Raw genomic sequence first — 25,403 nt, 5'->3', positions numbered from 1 at the left:
CAATATACTTTATGCCCTAGGGGCCTCACAAACCATATACTAAAATAGTGGTATAAGAACCACGTGAGAGTTAGAATGCAGGCCTAGGGCCTGTAGAACCGCTGGGGCTACCTGGAACCACCAGTGGTTAGGATGCAGGAGGCCCACGGGGGACGCATGCCATGTCTAAACACAGCCGCGGATCACCATTGACTTTCTAGGGAGAACAAACAAGTTATAGTTTTAAAGATTAAGGGCACCTAGAGGTGAACTACGATGGAATCCTTTTAGACTTGGATACTTCGAGTCAATACCCACGGGAGCACCGGAGTACTCGAGTTACCTCACCCACGGAAGCCGGTGCATAGGTGTCTTTTGGTGTCGGGTTTCGTCGTCGATTCCAATGGGGAGCTGCGAAGAAATGCTGCAGGCGACCAGAGGAAAAGTGTCTGGGTGGATCGTAGATGGGAAGAACCTGAAAGCAAAAGGGACAGAGTCTGGGTCACTAGCCAGTGACCAGGATGGCGAGAAGATGCCAGCTGATGTTGGGTGATTTCAGGTGAAAGAGGTGAAGCTTGACTCCAGCCACGAGGGTCAGGAGGCGTCGACGACGAACAGGAGCTGGATTTTAGCGGTCCCGCGAAGGATGTCGAGTACTGCAGTGTCAGAATCTGGATTGGATCCAACAAGCCTTGGCAACAGCAACCCACGCAAGATGCAGAGATTGGCTTCAGTTCAGACCAACAAGGTCTGAGGGACTCCTCCTTTGGAGAAGAGTGAGAGAACGTCTGGACCAACCAGGAAAGCTCAAGAAATCAAAGATGGTCCATTGTGGGGGCACACTAGCCAACGGACTAGGAACCGAAGGGGCCTCGAGCGGAAATGCACAAAGAGGGCCCACAGGACACTCGTGGAGTGTAGGCCTCTGAGATTCGGTACAAAAGGTGCTCGGGCTTCAAATACCCCAATGCACAACTTCAGGAGACTTCGGGAAGTAGGTGCAGGTGCAAAGATGAAGGATGTCCAGGAGTTCTGGTCCCACGCATCATGTCCGCTACAGGTCTCCGCTTTGCTGGGAGCGCAGGTCAGCGTCAGATGTCTGGAAGTCTGTGTCCTGTGTCACAGATTCTTCGGGATCCTGCGGGAGCCTCGAAAATGCAGACCGGCAAAGATGCTTTTGTTGTCTGTTTGAACAGGGCGGTCACTCCTTTGCCACATGGGAGATTTTTTGAGTCTTCCAGCAGATGTGGAATGTCGAAGGTCCAAGATATATGTTGCAGAGTTTCGTCCAGGGTAATCTTAAGTCTCAGGTACTGGGATCCTATTCTTATAGCAAGTTTAGGGGTTGGACTAACTCTAGGATCTCACCTAGGGAAGGACCTGGGGAGGGGGTGGATACACCCCTTCCCCTCTGTCCAGTTTAGTGCCAGAGCTGGGGCAGAGTGCCCTAGCAACCGGTTTGAACAGGGTAATGCATGGAGCACCTTTGTGTCAGTGGTAGCAGCATCCATTTTGTGATGCTGAGGCTCTGTTTAACTTTACAGGGTTAACCAGTAACTACATGTCTTCTCCCTCTAGAAGGGTGGAATTCTACCCCCGCCGCCAGGACTGCCGGGGGTGGGGGGGGGGGGGGGGGGGGGGGGGGGGTAATAGTATTCCAACATGTTTGACACCTTACACACAACATGTTTTAATAAAGCCAAACGAATATGCTACTTACCAGTATGCATCTGTTCTTGGCATGTAGGGCTGCTGACATTCATATCTGTGTATAGATCGCCGCCTAGTGTTGGGTCCGGATGATTGCACATTGTTGTCCTGGAAGAGTCTTCCAAGTATCACGAGATAGGTGGCTCCTCCCCTGGACTACAGTGCGCATGGGCATCAACTCCATCCCCAGATTGTTTTTCCAGATGGAGTGAAACTTAGCTAAAGATGACCATGCCAGAAGTATGTGTGAATGCTGCAGCTGCTACAGGCGCCGGGGAGGAGGGTGGGCGATATGAATGTCAGCAGCCCTACATGCCAAGAACAGATGCATACTGGTAAGTAGCATATTCGGTTCGAGGCATGTGGGCTGCTGAATTCATATCTGTGCATAGAATACGTAGCAGTCCCTCCATTAACGGCGGCCGCCCGTGCCAGCTGCAGCAGTTTGGAAAAGCGTTTTTAGAACAGCCTGTCCTACAGCTGCCTGCTGTTTGGAGTGCACATCAACACAGTAATGCTTTGTAAATGTGTGCGTGGTAGACCATGTGGCTGCCCTACATATGTCTTCCAAAGGAATATTTCCAAGGAAAGCCATGGAGGCCCCCAACTTTCGAGTGAAGTGGGCCCGTGGTGGAATAGTGAGAGTGCGCTTGGCTTTCAGATAGCAGATCTGAATACATTTAACGATCCACCTGGCTATACCAGCTTTGGAAATGGGGCTACCTTTGTGTTGTGGCGCAAAGGCAACAAAGAGTTGTTTAGTCTTCCTAAATTCTTTGGTCCTATCAATGTAATACATTAGGGCCCTCTTGACGTCAAGTGTGTGGTGCATTCCCTCCGCCAGTGACTCTGGGTTTTGGAAGAACACTGGTAGTTCTATAGTCTGGTTGATATGGAACTGAGATACTACCTTAGGAAGGAATTTAGGGTTAGTGCGAAGCACCACCCTGTTAGAATTAATTTGAATAAATGGCTCTTGAATAGTTAGTGCCTGGAGTTCACTAACTCGCCGTAGCGACGTGATCACAATAAGGAAAGCCACTTTCCATGTCAAGAACTGAAGCTCGCAAGAATGCAGTGGTTCAAAAGGGGGACCCATCAGCCTGGTGAGGACCACATTGAGGTTCCACTCCGGAGCTGGTGGTGTCCGCGGAGGAATGACTCGTTTGAGTCCTTCCAGAAAGGCTTTAATGGCAGGCACCCTGAAAAGGGAGAGGTGCTGTCTGTTTTGGAGATAAGCAGCTATTGCAGATAGATGTATGGGAATGGAAGCATAGGCCAGATGACATTTGTACAAATGTAAGAGATAACAAATGATGTTCTGAATAGACTCATCCAGTGGGTTGATGTTGTGGACTGTACAGTAAATGACAAACCGCTTCCACTTCGCCGCATAGCATGCTCTGGTGGTGGGCTTTCTCACCTCCCGGATGATGTCCATGCAGTCAGGAGGAAAGTTGAGGTAGCCAAACTCTAGGACCTCAGGAGCCAGATCGCCAGGTTGAGCTGTTGAGGATCTGGGTGCTGAATGTCGCCATGGCTCTGCGTCAAAAGCCTGGGTGTGAGGCGCAGCCTTTGATGCGGTACCACGGACAGTTCCAGAAACGTGGTGTACCATGGTTGGCGAGCCCACGTTGGAGCAACCAGGATGAGAGTCATCGAGTGCTGCCTCAGTTTGCGTGCCACTAGCGGTATCAGAGGTGCTGGGGGAAAAGCGTACGCAAATTTGCCTGACCAGTTCATCCATATCGCATTGCCTTGCGACTGTGGATGTGGAAACCTGGCGGCGAAGCTTGGGCATTTTGCGTTCTCCTTTGTGGCAAACAGGTCTATCTCTGGATGACCCCATTGTTGAAAGTACGGGCGGAGTACCGATGGATATATCTCCCACTCGTGCGTTTGGTGGCTGTACCTGCTGAGCAGGTCCGCCATCTGATTGTCCTTGCCCGGGAGGTGTTCCGCCATGAGTAAGATGTTCCTCTGAATGGCCCACTTCCACATGCTCTGAGCCAGATGAGACAACTGTGGAGAGTGTGTCCCTCCCTGCTTCTGAATGTAGTACATAGCCGTCATGCTGTCCGTCCGGATCAACACGACCTTGTTGCACAGATGTACTTTGAAGGCTTTTAGCGCTAGGAAGATCGCCATCAATTCCAGAACATTGATGTGCATCTGCCTCTGCTGTGTCGTCCATAGTCCCTGCACAGTGGAATGGAGTACATTAGCTTCCCAACCCTGGAGAGAAGCGTCCGTTGTCAGAACAATCTGTGGCACAGGCTCTTGGAACGGTCGTCCCTTGCAAAGGTTTTGTGGATTCCACCAATGCAGAGAGTTGTACGCCCGACCGCTCACCAACACTAGGTCTTTCAACTGTCCGTGAGCCTGAGTCCACTGACGTGCTTAGCACTCCTGAAGCGGACGCATATGTTGTCTCACGTGCGGGACTATGGAGATGCAGGAGGCCATTATGCCTATCAACTGCATGAACACTCTGGCTGGAAGCGAGTGTTGAGGTCTGAACTTCTGTATCAGCGATTGAATGCTGTTGACCCTCACTGAATTTGGCTGCGCTGTGGCCGCCAGAGTGTCTATTGTCGCACCCAGATACTGTTGTAGGTGGGCGGGTTGCAGGTGGGATTTTGGGTAATTCAGTGAGAATCCCAGATCGTGCAGAAGGTGTATGGTGTGGGACATGTGGGCGGCACACTGCTGGGCCGACTTTGCTTGGATAAGCCAGTCGTCCAGATAAGGGTAGACGTGAATGTTTAGTCTCCTTAGGTGCGCCGCCACCGTCGCCAGGCACTTCGTAAACACCCCGGGCGCCGTGGTGACCCCGAAAGGCAAAACCTTGAACTGGTAATGTTGGTTTTGGATGGTGAACCTGAGGTATTTTCTGTGTGACGGGTGCAGTGGAATGTGAAAATATGCATCCTTTAGATCTAACGTTGCTAGGAAATCCCCCTGACTGAGCAACGGGAGCACTTGTTGCAGGGTCAACATGTGAAAGTGCTCCGACAGAATGTATTGATTGAGGGGTCTGAGGTCCAGTTTGGGTCTGAGGGACCCGTCCTTTTTTGGTATTAAGAAGTACAGGGAGTAGACTCCTGTGCCTCTTTCTGCCACAGGCACGAGCTCGATCGCCCCTTTTTGCAGCGTGACGAGTACCTCCTGCTGCAATAAGTGCAAATGCTCTGCCGACATAGGACGGTTTCTTGCGGGTATGTTGGGTGGAGTGGCTGTTAACTCCAGACAATAACCGTACTGGATAAGTTGTGTGACCCACTTGTCTGTGGTGATGGACTTCCAGACTGCTGAAGTCTCCCCCCGACCGGTGTTGCATGGTCGGGGGGGCAGTGACAGGGCGTCACTTTGTTGGTGGCAGAGGATCTGGAGTTGTTGTTTCCTCGGCCCCTGCCCTTGGTGCTGTTTCCGCGATATCCACCTCGATTTTGTTTGGTGTAGGTGGATTGCGTGTTGCCCTTATAATACTGCGTGTTTTGGGAGCTTTGGCCTCTGGAAACCCCTCTATTGCTGGAGCGACGAAAAGAACCACCCCTGAATTGCTGGGACTGCAAGGCCCCCATGGATTTAGCCGTTTCGGTGTCCTTCTTTATTTTCTCTAAGGTGGTGTCCACCTCTGGACCGAACAGACGATCAGGGTTCACTGTCTGATTAAGAATGGTGGTCTGTATCTCTGGCTTAAACCCCGAGATTCCAAGCCAGGCATGTCGTCTCAGCATAACGCTAGTGTTGATGGCTCTGGCCGCGGTGTCAGCCGCGTCCAGTGCACACTTTATAGATGCATTGGATATTAGCTTCCTCTCTTGGATGAGCATCTCAGCCGCCTCCTTGTATTCATCAGGCAGGTGCTGCAACAGGGTTTCTAATGTGTCATAGTGTGCCCTGTCGTACCTTGCTAGAAGTGCTTGTGTGTTTGATATGCGCCAAATATTGGACGCTTGAGTTGCTACCCTTTTCCCTGATGCCTCGAACACCTTAGATTCTTTATCTGGGGGAGGAGCATCACCCGTCTGAGAATTAGCCCTCTTCTGGGCATTCGAAACCACAAGAGAGTCCAGAGGCAGCTGTCCCCTTATATAGGTAGGGTCAGTAGGTGCTGGCTTATACTTCTTCTCAATCCGTGGGTTTATGGCTCTGGTAGGCTCCTTAAAGATGTCCCCAGCATGCTTTAAGACACCCTTTAACATAGGGAGAGTTTTTACTGTTCTTTCCGAGACGGAAAAGGGGTCAAAGAGAAAGTCCTCTTCGAAAGCCGCAGAATCCTCGGTAGGTGACGTTTTCACCGTGTAGAGCTGAGTGTCCGGGGCAGAGTGAGGATCACCTGGGTCAGCCCCAGCTGCCCAGGGCCCGTGGACATCATCAGTGTCTGTGTAGACAGGATAGCTGTACTCATCCTCATCATCAGCATCACCCGCGTCCACGTCGGAGTAAGTGGGTGACACAATATGGCCATGTGGAGAAAGTGGTTCCACAAGAAGTGGAGTAGAAGTAGAATCCCTTTTCTTCTTTAAAGGAATATTGTAGGACTTCATAGGTTGTTCTGGGGCAATTTTCCTCTTAAGTAGGGAAAGCCTGCCAGTTTCTGCATCAATAAAGTGTTCACGTTGTTCCTCCACCGAAGATTGTCGATGCTTCTGTTTTGGAACCACTGTTGTCGACTTCGGCATCGAGGGCCCCGTTTCGGGCATGGCCGTCCCGACTTCGGGGCGAAAGCCTTCGGCGCCACCTTCGCGGCAACGTGAAAGGAATGGGCGTCGACCCCTTATGAGGTTTCTCGACAGGCTTCGAGGGCGGAGCATCTTTCGGTCCGGCCATTGAGGCCTTCTCCTTGATGCGTTGTAGGGACTCCTTAACCTTCTTGGTGAAAGCCGCAGACGGCCGCACCTTGTCGCCGGGATCCGTCGAGGCACCACTGGGCGTGGACTCTTGGATTGCACCGCTCTTGGTCTTGTCGGCGCGGAGTCCCGTGAACCTTCGGATCACTGACCCTTTTGTCGGCGTCGACCTTCTTTGGTGCCGATGTACTTGACAACCTTGACTTTAGTCTTCGGCGTGGCAGACTTCGTCTCGACGCCCTTGACATGTGTTTTCGGCTCGACAACAGCCCTGTGCTTCGTCGATGCCGACTGCTCCGAGTTCTTCGATCCGACCAAGGTAGCTTGCACTTTCGGTTTCGAGGAGGGCACTAGTGCTTTCGCTTGTGTTGAGACCGCTGGCGTTGCTTTCGGTTTCGATTTCTCATGCCGAGGCTCAATAATGTCCGTAGCCGAGCCCGAAGGCGGGGCCGTAGAACCCATCGTAAGGTCTTGGGTAAGGCCTACTGGCGATCCCTCGACCTGAGCCTGTTTAAGCAGTACGGCTTTAATGTCTGTTTGAGTTAGCTCTTCGCTCGAGCTATCTTCCATGGCCCCAAAGGCCCCGTCGTCGTCTCCTACCTCGTCGACGACTTCATCGGTCTCAAACATCGCTACGTCCTCGTCGTAGTCGACCTCCGATGCGGGATTCGAAAAGACTTCCTCGAGTTCCGGGTCCGCTCCCTCGTCATCCCCGACATTGAAGATGTCCACAGGCGCCGGCGCGTGTTGCTGGGCCTCCTGGCGCGCAGCGCGTCAAAGCTTAAGCGTCTTCTTGGATCTGAAATGGGATCAAGCCATGCACTTGGCTTCATCATGATCCGGCGAGAGACACTTGTTGCACACCGGGTGGACGTCGATGTGGGGATACTTTGAGTTGCACACGGGGCATCTCTTGAACGGACTCCGGTCCATGATGATCAGTCGATAGGGCCTTCCGCGTCGACAGCACGCAGGTGGTAGATTCCGGCTTGGAACCGAACTGGAATAAGTAGGCACCGAACTCGAGACAATACCGACGCTGAAACTATTGATTCCGACAGAGAGACACATCCGAACCCAATGGCGGAAAAAAACAATCTGGGGATGGAGTCGATGCCCATGCACACTGTAGTCCAGGGGAGGAGCCACCTATCTAGTGATACTTCGAAGACTCTTCCAGGACAACAATGTGCAATCATCCGGACCCAACACTAGGCGGCGATCTATGCACAGATATGAATTCAGCAGCCCACATGCCTCGAACCCAAAGTTAACATTAACCGAGAGGATTATAATGCACTTAAGAGTATATGGTAAGGCTAAATCATAGAACAGCTATAAGGAGAAGGTTCTGAAAGCTGCAGAGTGGCTCAGCTCATGCTAGGGCACCCTCTCACACAAAACCAAGCACTCTGCCTCCAGGATTGTCAAGGTCTGCCATAGGGGTGGGTGTGCATGCGTGATATATATATATATATATATATATATATATATATATTTATTTTTTTTTTTTCACTGAAAAAACCATAGGTTTCACACCAGTTATAGTTAGCTGGAAATTTTACTGACATAAAACCATTGAAATTCCCACGTTATAGTTAGTTGGACTCACTATAACTTGCGCGTGTAATGCACTGCTGATGACATCACATATTACATCACTCATGACATCCCTGATGACACCATCCAGTGAATGTGTGTCTTTCTGAAAAATAAATATGTTTTATATATGTATATGTAAAAGTTGATTGAAGAATAAATGTTTAAATAAGTGTCTAAATTGATTTTTTTTTAATTGATTGGTTAACTGGCTTATTAAGTGTATCTCAGTGAATACATATATTAGCTAATAATGTTTAAAAATGTAAATATATGTATCAGTGTTTCGTTTAGTGTATAAGTGGCTGCATGGGTTGCTGAGTAGCTACATGTGTGTGTATATGGGTTATTAGATGTTTATCAGTATGAGTGTCTGTATGGTTTGGTGGGGGTGTTACTTAGCACATAGATGTATCAATGACTGACTCACTGTTTGTATGTTTTTTGAAAACAGCATATGTGAAGGACTGTATGAGTGGATGAGTGTGTATATGTGTGTGTTAGTGATTGAATGCCTATCTCACTAGTGTGTTTATCAGTAACAAGATATATTTTAATCTAGTATATGTGAGTATTGATGTATATAAGTCAGTATATGTGAAAGTGAGAGATTGTAAGAGTTCCTGTATAAATAAGTATGTGTTTTTATAAGTGATTGTTTAAAAGAGTACATATGTGTAAGTTTCCTTAGAAGTAAGGTGGTAGTGTGTGTATATCTGTATATGCAAATAAATGGATGTTTATTAGTTTATTTGCATATGTGAGTATATGTGTGAGTAACTTTTTGATGACTGTTGGTGTGTAACAGGATGAATAGGTGTATCACTACATATGATGAGTGAGTATATGTATGAGTGACTATATAAAACTGTTGGTGAATGTGTGAATGTGTACATAGATGGTGAAATTACTGAATTGGTTGTTGTAACTGGTATGGGTATATCCACTTTTTAGAAAATGTTAGTTTCTATTTTTGAATATGTGTTTCAAGGGTTACTTTACAGTGAAAGGAGATCAGTCACTGTGTCACAAGGATGGTGTCATCAGGGATGTCATGAGTGATGTAACTGACCATGTCATGAGTGATGTAATATGTGATGTCATCAGCAGTGCATTACACGCGCAAGTTATAGTGAGTCAACTAGCTATAACGTGGGAATTTCAATGGTTTTATGTCAGTAAAATTTCCACCCAACTATAACTGGTGTGAAACCTATGGTTTTTTCAGTGAATTTCTTAGGTTTTTAAATGCTAATTCCTAACTATAACTGGTGTGAAACCTATGGTTTTTTTAGTGAATGTCATAGGTTTTTTAAATACTAATTCCTTTCTATATCGAGTTTCTAACCTTTTTTTTTTTATTTGCTGTTTTGTGTAAGTATTCATTTTTTTTTTTTAATATATAATTTTTTTCTTTTGCGCTCTGGGTGCGCGCTAAGGTAAGCTCTCCGGTAAGCTTTCTGGTAAGCTAACCGGTGAGCTCACCTGACAGTGCACCCAGAGCGCTACTTTCATTTGTGAAAAAAAATATGAATGAAAAGTTAATAATAATGCAAAACATTACGTACCATACAAATAAAATCAGTTTTTTTAAAAAAGGAAAATGATTATGCATTTCCGTAAAAGTTTGATGACGTCACTTCGGCGCGCAACGTAAGTGCCCTCGGAAACGCCTACCTTCGCGCCGCGTAAACGCACCCGGAAGCGCTCCGGAGCGCGCAGCGTAAGCGCGTCGGGTCATGTGACCTTAAAATAACACTTTTCATTGGTTGCTAACAGTTTTTTTTTACAAAGAATGAAATCCCCACCCATTTCCTTCACTTCTTCTTTCACTTTTGTGACTGAAAGACCTGCCTTTTTGCTCCAGGATATTTCTTGGTTTTTCAATGGCTGCCAGACAATCCAGCAGTGAGGATGAACCAGAATTCATCAATGAAGAGCCTCCTCAACGAAAAGTTAAGGAACATTTCATTTGGAAATTTTTTATAATCCCACCTGGACTAAAAAAGGTAAATGCTCCAAAAGTGCAGTGCAAGATCTGCAAAGAAGAGCTGCCACGAGGAAACCCTTTGAAAAAGTACTCTTTTGGAAACTTCACAATGATCCGGCATGTGGAGAGGAAGCACCCCCAGAATTTTGCCCGGGAAAGTGTCAGGGCTCTGGCACAAGAGGTTCCCTGAGATGGGGCCTCTATATCAACCGGAGGAGCAACTTCTTCTGGGAGGGGGCAATCACAGGAGCAGGTGCCAAACATTCAACCTGCATTTAACCATGGTGTCGTCAGATGCTGATACTGCAATCAACTCCTCACCTTTGGGGAGCAAAGTGTCCAGCTCATGGTTCGAGCATTGGAGAACCATCGCTGCCCTTCCCACCCCTAATTTTTTTTGTTTTATTTTGCTCCTGTTGAGCAGTTTCCATTCCCTGTTTTTGTTCCTGTTTTGAAAAAAGAAGAAAACCAAAAGTTCTTTTCAGAACTACCTCCAATTCTAATCAAAGAGCTATATTCGTAAAAAAATGAAAACGAGTAAGTGAAATAGAGTGCATTGATAATTGAAAGGAGAATGAGTAAGAAAGAACAGAAAGGTATGAGAGGAAAAAAGAAGTGAAGTAGGAGGACTGAAAGAAGGTGAGTGTTAGGAAAAAAAGTTATAAGAAGAAGAGTGAATATGGGAAATATTGTAATTCAATGAAAATGTTGAAAAAGAACAGGAGTGTTGAAGGATAAGAAAAGATGCATTGCTGGAGTTGAAGGTAGAAGGCCTCATTTATGAAGCCATGCGTCACTTTAACGCCACCAAAGCATCACTTTTTGTGACACAACATTCCAATAAAAAATGCACCTTATTTATTCATATTTACAAAGTGGCGTTTCTTGGTAAATACATCACTTTGTAAACCCCTGTGCCACATTATTCCTACGTCAGGTGTAATGTATGCAAAAGGGGCGTATTGACGCAAGAAAGGGTCGTAGAGGTGAATAAACTGGAGGCCTCATTTCTGAAAAGTGACGCATCGCTACGTGAAAACAGCAATGCATCACTTTTCTGGGCGCACTCCTTATGTCATTCCAGATATGTCATATTTAATTTATGACTAATCAATTCGCAAGGAGTTACAGATACGTCAGTATTTCTGACGTATCTGTAAACACAAAAGTAACGCATTGCTGGAGTGCGTCACAAAAGTGACGCAACTCCAGTAATGCGTCCTTTCACATGGGAAAAGCACCATGTCAAAGGTCTTGCGTCAGTCTTACACCTGCTGTGAGGCAGGCGCAAGATTTTGACGCAACAGCATCCTAAAAGTGACGCAGTGAAATCTCATATATTTCACTGCGACGCTATTACCAAGCTTTTAGCGGGGGAACGCTGTAGGAAGGTGGATACCTGACTATGGTTGCACCCAACTTTTTTACTGGTGTTTTGCTGGTTTTCCGACTTAGTTGACCTGGGGCCCTGCCAATCAGGACCCCAGGCCTACTGCTCTCTCTCTAAAATGGATTCCATGTACCTTAGGTACATTTCCAATTGGTACTGGGCCACCTTATCAGACCCTGTAACTCAGGGCATAGGTGTACCCAGGGCCTACCAGGGGCTGAAGCATGTATTATGCCACCCCTGGATGGCCATCTAAATCTGACACAACTGGCTGCACGACAGCTGGGGCAAGGTGGTGTAATCACCCTTTGCTTTAGATATAGTATACCTATATCTAACCCTAAAAATGGACACACAGATTCCTATCAGTCACTCCTATGGCAGGCCTTGACAATCCTGAAGGCAGTGTGCTTGGAATCGTGTGAAATGGTGCTCTGGCATGAGCTGAGCCCGTTTGCAGCTTGCGGAACCAAGTCCTAATAGCTGTTCCATGATAACGCATACCATATACTCTTAAGTGCATTATAATCCTCGCGGTTAAATGCTATCTTTGGTATTGCTTTATCAAAACATGTCGAGTAAGGTGTCATACGAATTGGGATACTAAACCCTCGCCAATTCTGGCGACGGGGTTAGCATTCCACCCTTCTAGAGGGACACGACATGTATGTAACTGTGAACCCCGGTTAATTTAACTGAAGCCTCAGCTCCACAAAATGGATGCTGCCACCACAGACACGAGTCTGACCTCCTGCTGCTGGGAGTCCTTCCAGCGAGGAGAGCTTGAACAAAGGGTTTCCGATCAGGGGCGGTGCTAGCACCATCCCAGACAGGGTTTTGTGTATCCTGGGTAGGCAGGGCTTTACAGGAAGGTGACTGCAGAGTGGCACCCCGGTGCTCACTACGCATCTGCCGGCTAGAACCAGTTCCAGGGGCACACCAGCCCCTGGCCTGGGGAAGTCCGGCATGGGAGAGGGGTGTAACCACCCCCCTTTCTGGTCCCACCCCTAGGGCAGGACCTAGTCGCGTACCCACCCCTTTCTTTAGGATAAAGGCAGGAGCGGGGACCCTTCCAAATTAGATCATCTTTGAATCCTGAAACTACTTTCTACGAAAGGAACTCAAGACTTCTTCTCAAGATTTCTCCCTTGTGACTAAGGAGTAGTCACCCTGCATCCGCAGGCACCATCTAAGAACTCTGCTGCACGTCCTTCCTCCGGAATCCGACTGACCAGCTCGACGAGACCCGGCTTCCCTGGCACCTCTGACTTCTACCTACCTCTACAGCCAAGCTGAGAACCGTAGGTGCGACGAGACCTCGAGGGACCGTCCATCATCAGAACTGCATGACTTCTATCCAGCACGACCTCGAGGGATCCTCTGGTGAGTGCTTTGGGGTCCGAGAAGCCCCGACCCTGAGCAGCTCCAGCACCGAAGTCCAGCCTCCCAGCATCTCCACGATCTGCGTGGGGCCCTTCTGCTTTTTGCTGCTCACCGCGTTGTTTGGCTACTAGCCCGCTGGCTTGTGGCCTTCTGAACGACGCCCGACGACATCACTGCTGCTGGTCTGGTTGCTCCAGACTGGCCCTTGCTCCCTTCCAAAAGAGGAGCACCCCGGACCCTCCTGGTCCACTCCAGACGCCATTTTGAGTCCACCGCGTGGGCTTGAATTTGCCAAGACTTGTTGCTCCAATCCTGGGTCCAGCGACATCGACAGCATCATCCATCGTGGGACAGCTCGCACCTCCATCCTGGTCGCCGACAACGCCTCCTGGTCCGTGAGATCTGCAGAGCACAGCGTCGCCCACTCACCTAGTCGAGGTGACTACCATCAGGTGCCCTCCTGGTGCCATCTGACTACTGGCTAGTAGTCACGAACTTGGTCCCCTCTGCTTTCAGGTGTCATCCATCTTCGATCCAGGCTTGGATCACTCGAACTATCTTCACTTGTCGCCTGCCAGCAACTTCTTTCTTCAGGCTCCTGGTTCGTCTACGAGGATTCCCGACGTCTTTTGAGACATATGCAGCTGCAGCCCCTGGGCTAGGTAACTTCGGCATTTCGGTGCCCCAGCATAGCCTCACTATCCAAGGGTCAGGATCCACTGTCGTTTTCGATCTACCTTATCGGGTTCGCCCGAGAACACTAACTTTGCCTTGACTAGCTCCGTTAGACTTTGTCCCGCATCCCGCATGAGAGGGCACACTCTGCACCCGAGTCCCCTAGGCCTCCTACTAGTAATCTGAAGGTTTAGTAACGTAGTCCTAGTGATTCCAAAGCCTATTAGTACAGTACTTACCTGCTAGTAATTTCGCATTCCACTTCCATAGTATATGGTTTTCCGTGCCCCCCGGGCATTTGTGTAAATTGTGCAACTTGAAGTATTTTCATAAGAGCTTTGTTGTGTGCTTAGTACCCTGTCCTCAAAGAGTACAGGGCTGTTGTGATCTAAATAAATACACTGTTTATTTTCATAACACTTGCGTGGTGTCCTTTCACTTGGTGTTCAAGGGGTATATGTGATGGTATAACAGCTGGCTTAACACGCCCTCTAGAGTTTAGCCCGAAGACTGCTCGTATCCACGCTACTAGGATAGCTGGTCTATAAGGTTGACTTACAACCAATCACCATAAGGGTTGTTTGGACTGATACAAAGTGCTCACTAGAATAGTGAACATTATATATCAGGCCAACTTCTCACAAACGCCCCCTCTGCATACATTATACCTGACGCAGATATAATGTGGCGCAGGGTTTTAAAAAGTGACCCATCTACCTAGATGCGTCACTTTTTAAATATAGCGCAACGAGGCGCATTTTTTTACACCGCTGGTGCGATGCGTCACTTTTCTGTGCGCACTCCTTACGACATTCCAGATGTGTCATATTTAATGTATGACGAATCATGTCGCAAGGAGTTACAGATACGTCAGTATTTCTGACGTATCTGTAAACACAAAAGTGACACATTGCTGGAGTGCGTCACTAAAGTGACGCAACTCCAGTAATGCGTCCTTTCACATGGGGAAAGCACCATGTGAAAGGTCTTGCGTCAGTCTTACACCTGCTGTGAGGCAGGCGCAAGATTTTGACGCAACAGCATCCTAAAAGTGACGCAGTGAAATCTCATATTTCACTGCGTCGCTATTACCAAGCTTTTTGCGGGGGAACGCCCCCTCTGCATACATTATACCTGACGCAGATATAATGTGGCGCAGGGTTTTAAAAAGTGACCCATCTACCTAGATGCGTCACTTTTTAAATATTGCGCAACGAGGCGCATTTTTTTACACTGCTGGTGCAATGGTGCTTTCCCCTTGTGAAAGGACGCATTACTGGAGTTGCGTCACTTTTGTGACGCACTCCAGCAATGCGTCACTTTTATGTTTACTTTTATGTCAGAAATACTGACGTATCTGTTACTCCTTGCGACATGATTCGTCATACATTAAATATGTCACATCTGGAATGTCGTAAGAAGTGCGCACAGAAAAGTGACGCATCGCACCAGCGGTGTAAAAAAAAGCGCCTCGTTGCGCTATTTTTAAAAAGTGACGCATCTAGGTACATGGGTCACTTTTTAAAACACTGCGCCACATTATATCTGCGTCAGGTATAATGTATGCAGAGGGGGCATTCCCCCGCAAAAAGCTTGGTAATAACGACGCAGTGAAATCTATGAGATTTCACTGCGTCACTTTTAGGATGCTGTTGCGTCAAAATCTTGCGCCTGCCTCGCGTCACTTTTATGTTTACAGATATGTCAGAAATACTGACGTATCTGTAACTCCTTGCGACATGATTCGTCATACATTAAATATGACACATCTGGAATGTCATAAGGAGTGCGCACAGAAAAGTGACGCATCGCACCAGCGGTGTAAAAAAATGCGCCACGTTGCACTATATTTAAAAAGTGACGCACCTAGGTAGATGCGTCACTTTTTAAATATAGCGTAACAAGGCGCATTTTTTTACACCGCTGGTGCGTCACAAAAAGTGACGCACAGGCGGCGCAAAACTGGCAGCACAAGGCCTTCATAAATATGGTCCTGAATTTTCCCCGTGCTTCGCTCCCCGGTGCGCTTCCCCCCGCGCAAATCGATTTTTTTTTTTTTTTTTTTAAATGCTCCGCAGAACCCTATTTTAGCCCCCACATCAAACCTAGGGGGTCAGAGGGGGTCTACTCAGCCCCCTTATGGTCATTTGCCCCTTTGTTTTTGCTAACTCTTTTGTCTCGATTTTACAGAGACACAAGATGGCGGCCGCTCCAGACTGTTTAGAATGTTTACAGACACCCAAGAGCAAATCAGCTTTCTGCGCGCAAGTCGCGTGTCGTGCCTGGTGCGCTCCCCAATGCGCGCACCGGAGCGCGCCTATAGATATATATATTTTTTTGAACCTAAATTACTCAAAATCCACTGGAGCACATATCTTGAGACATAGCAAAGGCACATCGGGCTACCAGTCCCTACAATTTTACCAAGTTTGGTGTAAATCCATTCAGCCGTTCGGGCTAAAAGTGAAATCGACCGCCCTATGGAAATTAACATGGAGAAAACGCGTTTTGGGACCCCCCTTTTATCTCGGCCCCCGCTTGACGAATCCCCCCCCAAACTTTCAGGGAAGGACCGGGGCGCCGCAAGGCCATTTTTAGGCAGATTCGTCAACCGGTGCCAAAGTTACTCCAAATAGAATTTTGAGATTTAACATTGAAAAAAATCCTAACTATAACTACCTACTGGCGACCGCCAGTAGGTAAATGTAAATGTATTGCGATTTATATAGCGCACGTATCACCCGAAGGCATCAAGGCGCTTGCCTTGGGAACCCGTCCTGGTATTCCCCTGTGAGATAACCCCAGCAGGGTATCCACAAGGTGAAAGCCAGGCATCCCGCCGCGAGGGGCCGTAGTGGAGATAAAGCAAGCTATTGCCCAGAGTCGCAGAGTGTGAACCCATGAGTCGAGTAGGCCCCGGAACGAGAATTATCGAGTCCGTGGAATTTTTGAGCCCAAGACCCGCCGAGGCGGGGAATTGAACCCTGGTCCAGGACCGATCTCAGCATCCGGGTCTGCCGCCTCTTACCCCTGAGCCACACTTCGCACACATCATATATATATATATATATATAGTCATTACACCACCGTACCCAGGCTGCAGTTGCAGACCTGTGGTGTCAGTTTGGAAGGCTTACTGGGGGAGGGTACAATACATGCTGAAGCCCCAGGTAGGCCTCCGGTGCACCTATGCCCTGGGTACCTAAGGTACCATATACAGGGACTCACAATGGTAGCCCAATAACCAATCTGGTATGTACCTAAAGTACATGGAGTCCATGTTATAGAGAAAGCAGATAGACTGGTGGCCTGAATAGCAGGATCCCAGTCCAACTAAGTCGAAAACCAGCAAAACACAAGGCAAAAAGTGGGGGTAACCATATAGTCAGAATCCACCTTCCTACACATGAGCAGCGACTGGCGCCAAAGCTGAACAAGAAACAAAGACAAGCAGGAAACAATAATAAAAAAACAAATTGGGGCTGGGCCCCGTAGAACAAAAGAAAAGCGTAGGTACACGTTTCACTGATCTAGCCTTGCTACTTGCCAAACGCACCATAACAATGAAGTGGAAGTCGATTAGGCCACCAGATCCAGAGATGTGGAGGGCGGAGGTGGTTCGTTGGGGGAAGGCTGAGGGCACGATATTGCAGCGTGAAGAGCGTAGGGGACTCAGGAAGACCCTAATTTCATTAGATTGGAATACCTTACAGGGGTCCTTTGAGGCAGGTGATGACGATGAGTCTGACCATTCTATTACCGAGAGCTAAAGGGTGCGGTGATATGCGTGTGGAGTATGGTGCCATCTCTCTGATTATGGCCAACATATAATATAAATGTTGTGAATAATTCTGGGTGCACAGAACGGACTCAATATACGTAAAGAACTATATATAGTCCTCGGTAAGGTTGCGACAGGATACCAACAGTAAATGGATTGTAGTAGAGTGGGCCAGGAACCACAAATGCCTAATGTGACTCATGTAAGTGCCAGGGGAGAGAGGGAGGGGGTTGTTTCGCTGGGAATGTTTTGGAATATATAAAATGAAAATGGTTGATAACTGAACAGTTATGGCCATTATGTAAAAACTGCGAAATGGGAAGACTACTATTATGTTAAGCCTATCATAACTGCTCTCATTTACTCTGCTAATAAAAAGATTTACAAAAAAAAAAAAACAAGTGTGAGGAAAGAAAGTAGTGCATTGAAACTAAACATATGGCAGATAGTGAAAGGATCCATGTAGTAGGCAGGGGCAGTCTCTAGAAAACAGCCTAAAGGCAGGAAAATGTAAACTATTCACCAACTTAAAAAGAATTTCGAAAGGCAGAAAAAAAACAACCAATGAAAATCTGAGTGTTTAAAGCCTAAAGAGTGAATACAGCATGTCTCAAAAGACAGCGCATGTGCGCTGTCTAGGCTCTCATAAACATTAAGGACTGGAGGCTTGCAAGTTATACAATTTAATCTAGTAAAGTAAATTTGTAATCACAAACTGGAGAAGACAGACATTTGAGTTCATTTTGAAAAATTTTTTTTTCAAAAAATGGAAACTGAAAAGGGATCAATGTGAGTAGTGTTTTAGTATAGTATATTTATTCACAGAGGTTGTTTGTCACCAGAACTGCAGTAATTACTGCAGATAGGTATTGAACTTAAATATTTATCTGGCAAGCAATGCAAAGCAAAAGGGGAGAATCTCTGACCAAAGAGATTAACACAGATGCCTAACAGGGTAGTTCAACCACAGCACCGAGACAGCCCTCCTCGCCGCCACCGACCTCTGTGTCCTCCTGGACAAGGCCATACGGCAACCCTCATCCTCCTGGACCTATCAGCAGCCTTCAACACCATCTCCGACCGCACACTATCCACCAGGCTGCACTACGCCGGCATCCAAGGATAGGCCCGAGACTGGATACAATCTTTCCTCTAAGGCAGAACACCGAGAATAATACTCACGCCCTTTCTCTCAAACCGACAGAGATCAGATGCGGAGTGCCCCAGGGTTCCTCCCTCAGCCCCACACTCTTCAACATCTACATGACCTCACTCTCTGCCATAGTCCAAAACCATGGGCTCAACATAGTCCCCTACGCCGATGACACCCAGCTCCTCTCTTTCACCAAGGAACCAGACATCACCAGGTAAAACTTCTAAGGGATGAAAGCCATTGAGACCAGAATGAGGAGCAGCTGCCTAAAGATCAACTCAGAGAAAACAGAAGTCCTCATCCTAGTCTCTACACCCTTTGCATGGGACGACACCTGGTGGCCCCCTGCCCTCGGAAACCCAGCCACACCCAACAAATCATGCACACAACCTCTCCATCATACTTGACTCATCACTCACCATGAATCTCCAGATCAACGCTGTATCCTCCGTTTGCTTCAACACCCTCTGCATGCTTCGCACGATGTTAAAGTGGATCCCCCCCGACCCCAGTAAAACCGTCACTCACACACTCCTCACCAGCAGACTGGACTACGATAATGCTCTCTAAGCAGGAATCCACCAAAAACTCCCCTGCAAACTCCAAACTGCCCAGAACGCCCCAGTGAGACTTATCCTCGAAATCCCACTTCACTACCACATCACTCAACACCTCAGCGACCTCCACTGGCTCCCCATCTAAAGAATAATAACTTTCAAGGTGCTCACTCACGCCTACAAGGCCCTCCACAACACCGGACCCCAATACCTCAATGACCAAATCTCCTTCCATGCCCTCAATAGAAACCTCCGCTCCGCCGATCTCTCCACATCCAGCGTCCCACTTTACCAGACCAGAGCAGGTGAAAGATCCTTCTACCTCGCAGCCAAGACCTGGGACAAACTCTCCCTTCACCTCCGATGGAAATCGATACTTCACCATTTCAGGAAAGACCTCAAAACCTGGTTCTTTAAATTACTCCACCGGAGCTGCTAACGCCCATCCCCAGCTCCTTCAATCAATCAATCAATCATAGCATTTGTATAGCGCACTACTCACCCGGAGGGTCTCAAGGCGCTTTGGGAGGGGGGGTCCGCTATTGCTCGAACAGCCAGGTCTTGAGCCGCTTCCTGAAGGCGAGGTGGTTTTGGGTCAGGCAGAGGTGGGTCGGGAGGGAATTCCAGGTCTTGGCGGCCAGGTAGGAGAAGGACCTTCCTCCTGTTGTGGCTCTTCGGATGCGGGGGACGGCGGCAAGGGCGTGGCTGGTCGATCGGAGCTGGCGTGTGGGAGCGTAGAAGTTGAGGCGGCTGTTGAGGCATCTCGGGCCTTGGTTGTGTAGGGCTTTGTGTGCATGGGTGAGGAGCCGGAAGAAGATTCTCTTGTTGACCGGGAGCCAGTGCAGGTCTCTCAGGTGTCCGGAGATGTGGCTGTGTCGGGGGATGTCGAGGATGAGTCTCGCTGAGGCGTTCTGGATTCGCTGGAGTCTCTTCTGGAGCTTAGCGGTGGTTCCGGCGTAGAGGGTGTTGCCGTAGTCGCGTAGAGGGCGTTGCCTTGAGATCCTCACGGGTGAATAGCGCGCTCTACAAAACTCTGATTGATTTGTGGTCAACAAGTGCAGCACATCACCTGTGATCAGTGAGCATGTAGCACCTTCAGAGAAGCTTGGCTACGCATTTTCAATTGACACCGCTACATGTTAATGGATTTATTACATTATGTATATTAAGTTTGGCTACTGTGTTCATGCCTGCATCATCTTTCAAGGTGATGGAATGTATAGATGTAAGAGAAGGGCCTTGTGACAAAGCGGGGTTCTGAGGCAGTTGGGCGGACTGAGGAAGAGGCTGTTGGTGTATGGCAACATCAGACAGAGGTTTTTACATCTGTGAATACATTTGAGGCTTGCAGATGACACCAGTTGTTTATGGAAGGAGTTTACCTCAGGATTCCAAAAGTGAGAAACAGAAGGACAGTCAGAGATAGCTGATTGTGGTGTCCCTAGAATTAAGAGTGCAACACAAACAATGCTACAGCCTTATGTAATCAAGAAACAATTGATAAGGCTTTCATGTTTGGTACCTGGTGTGTGCTGTAATTATAAACTAAAGGACTGTCAAAGCTGTCAGAGGGTGGCATACCCTACAAGTGACACTATGGCACAGTTTCTGTTTCCACACCAACATCTTCATTAGGGAGCCAATAGGCTAAATTAGCGTTCCTTCCTGTAATTAGCACACTGCTGCTTCATCTGCAAAGCTAATACGTTTGGCTATCTTCAAAGTGAAAGTGTCTTTATTGACTGGTACGATTGTGTGCAACTGTGTGGATGAGTGGTTGAATCAGAATGGGTTAACACGTAGATGGATAAATGAGAGCACGGAACAATGAATAAGTGACAGGCTGAATCTATTATTAATAAGTGAGGGAGTACATGGATGGCTAAAAGTGGGAGTTCATTCAAGAATGAGTCCATGGGTGATGGAAGGGTGCATGTGTGAAATAATGACACATTGTAAATGAATGTTGAGTGATTAAGTGCCTAAAGTGACCAGTCAAATAAGAGGTACTTTGTTCTAAGCCAGACCTACTGGTTTTGCAAGTGCTTGTTTAATTTTGAAATTCAACTGCAACGGTTACTTGGTTTAGTCGATGCAGGTTTCATTGCTCCCAATGTATGTCAGCATTTTATTTTTACTGATTGAGATAGCAAAATATTTACAAAATGTTATTAAGTGGTAGTAATAATCCCAGTCATAAACTAAAAGATAAAGCATGGCTCCAGAACTGTGGTGCTTTCAATTAAGAGCTGCTAAAGTCAGTCATCAAGACTGATCACAACAAAATGGTACCAATGTAGGGTGCTCAAAGAATGTAACAAACAACTAAGATTAATTTCAAAATAATCTGCAACCCAAAGGCACATGACCATCCTAACTGGCTCTATTGAGTCTCGGTGACCCTCCTTTCAAAAGTATATATCATGGTCTGTATTCAACCATAAAGGGTACGTATACATGTAAATATGACTAAATGTAACAGGAGGACTCACTGATTTAGTGTGCTCGGGACGTGGGGCGATGATAGGAGGGGGTTCTTCATTATCTTCCTCTTCGGTTGCAGCTGGCGAGGGTTCGGAGCTTTTTGCATTTGGCTATTAAATGGGATAAAAATAAAAAGTAAGAAAATAAAATAAGACCATAGTTTGATTCACATCAAATATCAGTATAAATCTACTTAAAACATGGTGCCAAATAATCAGAAAATGATATCTCCCCAAAACGGAGTTACCACTGCTAACAAATTGTCTTGTCTCAGGAATCAAGGTTGCACTGAAAGACTCATGACCAACCCCCCTCCCCCCCCCCCCCCAAACCTAGAAAGATTAAAACACTCCACCTATGATTATGTATTCCTCTCCCCCCCCCCCCCCATTGGAAATAAGGTGTCTGTATGTCCATGTATGTATGTATTTTGTTAAGACTGAGAGGGTTAGGAATACATTGATCAACCACAACACATTCACATGCTGTTGTGATACACCACTCTGATTCACTTGCCCTGGACTGCTAGGCTGGCAATTGACCGCCACTAAGATGTGAGAGAGGAGTCATCATCGAGTAATATTTAATCGGCTGCGTGCCATAAAGGATATTTCCTATAGGCACTAACTGCTGCAAGGTGTACCTTAAGAGATGACAAATGCAAACAAGATCTTGTCAGATCAAGTAAATAAGAATTTACCACCTCATACTGACACATGGAAGAATCTTTATTGTATGGAATGCACCGAATACCGAACCGTTTCCACTTGAAAGCATAAGAAGTTTTAGTGGAATGAAGTTTGGACTCTCGCAGAATGTCCATACTGTCCTACAGTATATTCAGATATTCACACTGCAGGAATTCAGCTGCTAAGTTAAAGGGTGGGAAGCAGGATCTGTCCCATGATCTTGTGTATGAGATCCTGTCGGCACAGCAGCCTCAGTGTGGTTATTCGGATAGTGTAGTAGTCCCCAAAAAAAAACCACTAAAGGGGCCATTCAGGCACTATCAATCATTCTGGTCTTGGAATGATAGAACTTGAGTAGAACATTGGGTATCAGTGGAAAAAGGAGGAAAGGAGTACAGAAATTTCATTGACCAGTCAATCTATCTAAATAAATTCCCTTTCAACCGTGGCTAGTCGAATGTTGGTGTAATTTGGGCATGTTTTGTTTCTTGCATCTGCGATCAAATCTATTTGGGGATAACCTCAATCTTGAAAGATGCTTTGCAGGACATTTTCATTGAAAAGCCAGCTGTTATTGTGTTGAAATGTGCAACAGTCTGCTTTTGTATGCTGAATACCTGGCAGGTGAATGACAGCGGTGTTAAATTAACTTGCTATAAGACATGCAAGACGGCTTGTGATTCTAGAGACAGAGGTCTAAAATGTGCCCATCCCTACTTGTTCAGGTACTAAAGTGTCCTTGTAGTGTCAGTCTGAACAAGAAGGGAGTTAGATGTGAACAAAGTAAATATGTCAGAGCCTTTTGGGCTGCTCTTAGCTCCAGTAGGCTGATGTGATAACTTTATCTTCTCTGACCAAGTGCCTTAAGCCTTTCAGTGAGACCCATGAAAGCTCCTCATCTCCAGAGAAATGCATCCGTAACTATTAGTTGAACAGGAAAGTCCAGATCGAATGGGATTTCTTATATTACATTTTTTGACTGGGTCTACAATGTAAATGATTGAATTGTTGACCATGTGAGCATCAATTCTAATAGGGATATCTATTGTGCCAAGAGAGGAGTTTGTAATAGAATGGGAAACTTCAGACATATAGGCGATAGCCTCTTCTCCAAAGGATGCACTTTTGCAATCCAAATATCCAAAATTGCACAACCGTGACTAATGGCTAGGAGGTAAGGAGGAAGTCAAGGTTTAACAGGGGCTTCCCTGCAGCTGTTGCTGCCCCCCCCCAACCTCTGGGTATGTAAAGAGGTCTCCAATGTTGCTGTGGCCATTGAGGGATTTGAACCCCCGCTCTCCACGCCGCACAACACCGCCTGTGTGTCCGTGCCTCTCCCCTTGCTGCTGCTGACGCTGCTGTAAGTTCGCCGCTCCCCGTGACTGTCTTGCTCTTTTGTGCCTGGTGTATTTTGTTTAATAATTGTCTTTTTTCTGTTGCCCGCTTATTGCCTTGTGTTATACTGCTGCCCCCTCTTTTCTCTGTACCCCGTTCTCCATTCTCGCCGCTGCCTCCCAGCAGCCGGCCCCCACGCTCGCCCATTCGTCGCCCCGCCTTCCAGCTGCTCCTCCCTCCCACCTCTCCTTATATGGCGGCCGCTTCGTGGCAATGAAAACGACCCTTGACCCAGCTTGCAGGTCAGGCCACTCCCACCGCCGCACAGCACCACGTGTGTCCGTGCCTCTCCCCTTGCTGCTGCAGACGCGGACGTAAGTTTGGCCATCACATTGACTGTCTTGCTCTTTTGTGCCTGGTGTACTTTGTTTAATTGTTGTCTGCTTATTGCCTTTTTTCTGTTACCTGCTTATTGCATTGTGTTATACTGCTGCCCCTCTTTTCTCTGTACTCTGTTCCCGCATATGCCCCCTGCTGCCCTGCCCCCTCGCTCGCCCATTCGCCACCCCGCCTCCCAGCTGCTCCTCCCTCCCACCTCCCCTTATATGGCGGCCGCTGCGTGGCCGAAGGCACGCCTAAGGCAAGCCCGCCCGCGCCTGGACCACGCTCAGCGCCAGAACCCCTGGCCCCCACATACGCCACGACGCCCGACTCTGCTATGAGGCCAGCATGCTCCACGCACTCAACCCCGGACGAGAACACACCTGCTACAGGGCCACCCCGAAGCGCACCCAAGGACTCTTCACCTTCCGGACCTGCAGCTTCACCAGCATCCGCCTCGCCAAACAACCACCTCAGATGCATCCTCCTCAAAACCCGGTCCGCCCGCAAACACGTCGTTGAACTCTGGGACCTACTCGACTACCTCCCCAGACGTCGCCTTCCTGACTGAGACCTGACTGAACCACACCTCAGCACCAGACATCACCATAGCCATCCCGGAAGGCTACAAGATCACCCACAGGGACCGCACCAACGGAGTAGGAATCGCCATTGTCCACAGAAACACCCTCAGAGTCTCTACCAACACGGGGGCACTAGAGGGCGCACAGCGGAATGGCTGCTTTATAAGGCAGCTCTGCCGGCCAGGTTGAACGAGCGGCGAAAAACAGTGCTTCCTGCGTACCAGCGCGATAACGGTGACACAGAATGCTGATCGGAAAGTGGCGTGAGCAATCAGAGCAGGATTCTGAGCACATTTATGTCCCAGTACGGGAAATAAGAATGCTATAAAAGAACTTTGCCCAGAAGACACAGAGCAATCAAAGTTGGCGGCGGCCAGCGGCTGTTGAAATCGGACGCCGGAGAATCCTCTCGAACGCCTGCACTCTACCAGTATGCAATGATCAGACCCGAGAGCACTGGTGACGATCAACGGAAACTGGTGAGAACATATGAGCGATGTGTACAAGATAAAAAACAATCGTAAGCAAAAGCGGCTGGAGGCCGAGCTGGCTGATGATTTAAAATGGCGCCGACCCGAAAGTAGCTAGCCTGAACAAACGTACTGATATATGACCGGACACACTTTATACCGCAAAAAATATGGACCTATAACTGCGTAACTCATACTTGGCAAATTGGCAAATAGCAACTGCTCACATAACCGGATAGGTGACTGACACTAGTGATGAAGGGACGCCATTTGCGGATCTAAAATGGCGGCTGCCGCGGGCTCTGTGTCCGGATATACGAAATCTGTAGCGGCGAGAGAGCTTGAAACTACCTCCAGCAACAAGCTATAATGTTGACCACTAGTGGC

At 47.8% G+C, this 25,403-nt stretch overlaps 1 protein-coding gene and 1 pseudogene across 3 annotated transcripts in view; both read right to left on the bottom strand.

Moving 5' to 3' along the window:
- The window catches only part of PAK2 (p21 (RAC1) activated kinase 2), a 1,025,622-nt gene that overhangs the window by 500,406 nt on the left and 499,813 nt on the right, over window positions 1-25,403 (bottom strand). For all 3 annotated transcript variants that reach the window (XM_086943970.1, XM_086943969.1, XM_086943968.1), the window contains exon 6: window positions 21,566-21,667. In XM_086943970.1, coding sequence (XP_086800096.1) covers window positions 21,566-21,667 — 102 coding nt within the window. The remainder of the gene's footprint in view (window positions 1-21,565; window positions 21,668-25,403) is intronic.
- LOC147683564 (uncharacterized) lies at window positions 2,788-3,883 on the bottom strand (annotated as a pseudogene).

This window comes from Lissotriton vulgaris, chromosome 11 (assembly GCF_964263255.1).
Source record: "Lissotriton vulgaris chromosome 11, aLisVul1.2, whole genome shotgun sequence".
Taxonomy (NCBI): domain Eukaryota; kingdom Metazoa; phylum Chordata; class Amphibia; order Caudata; family Salamandridae; genus Lissotriton; species Lissotriton vulgaris.
This window is presented reverse-complemented; position numbering and strand designations above follow the sequence as displayed.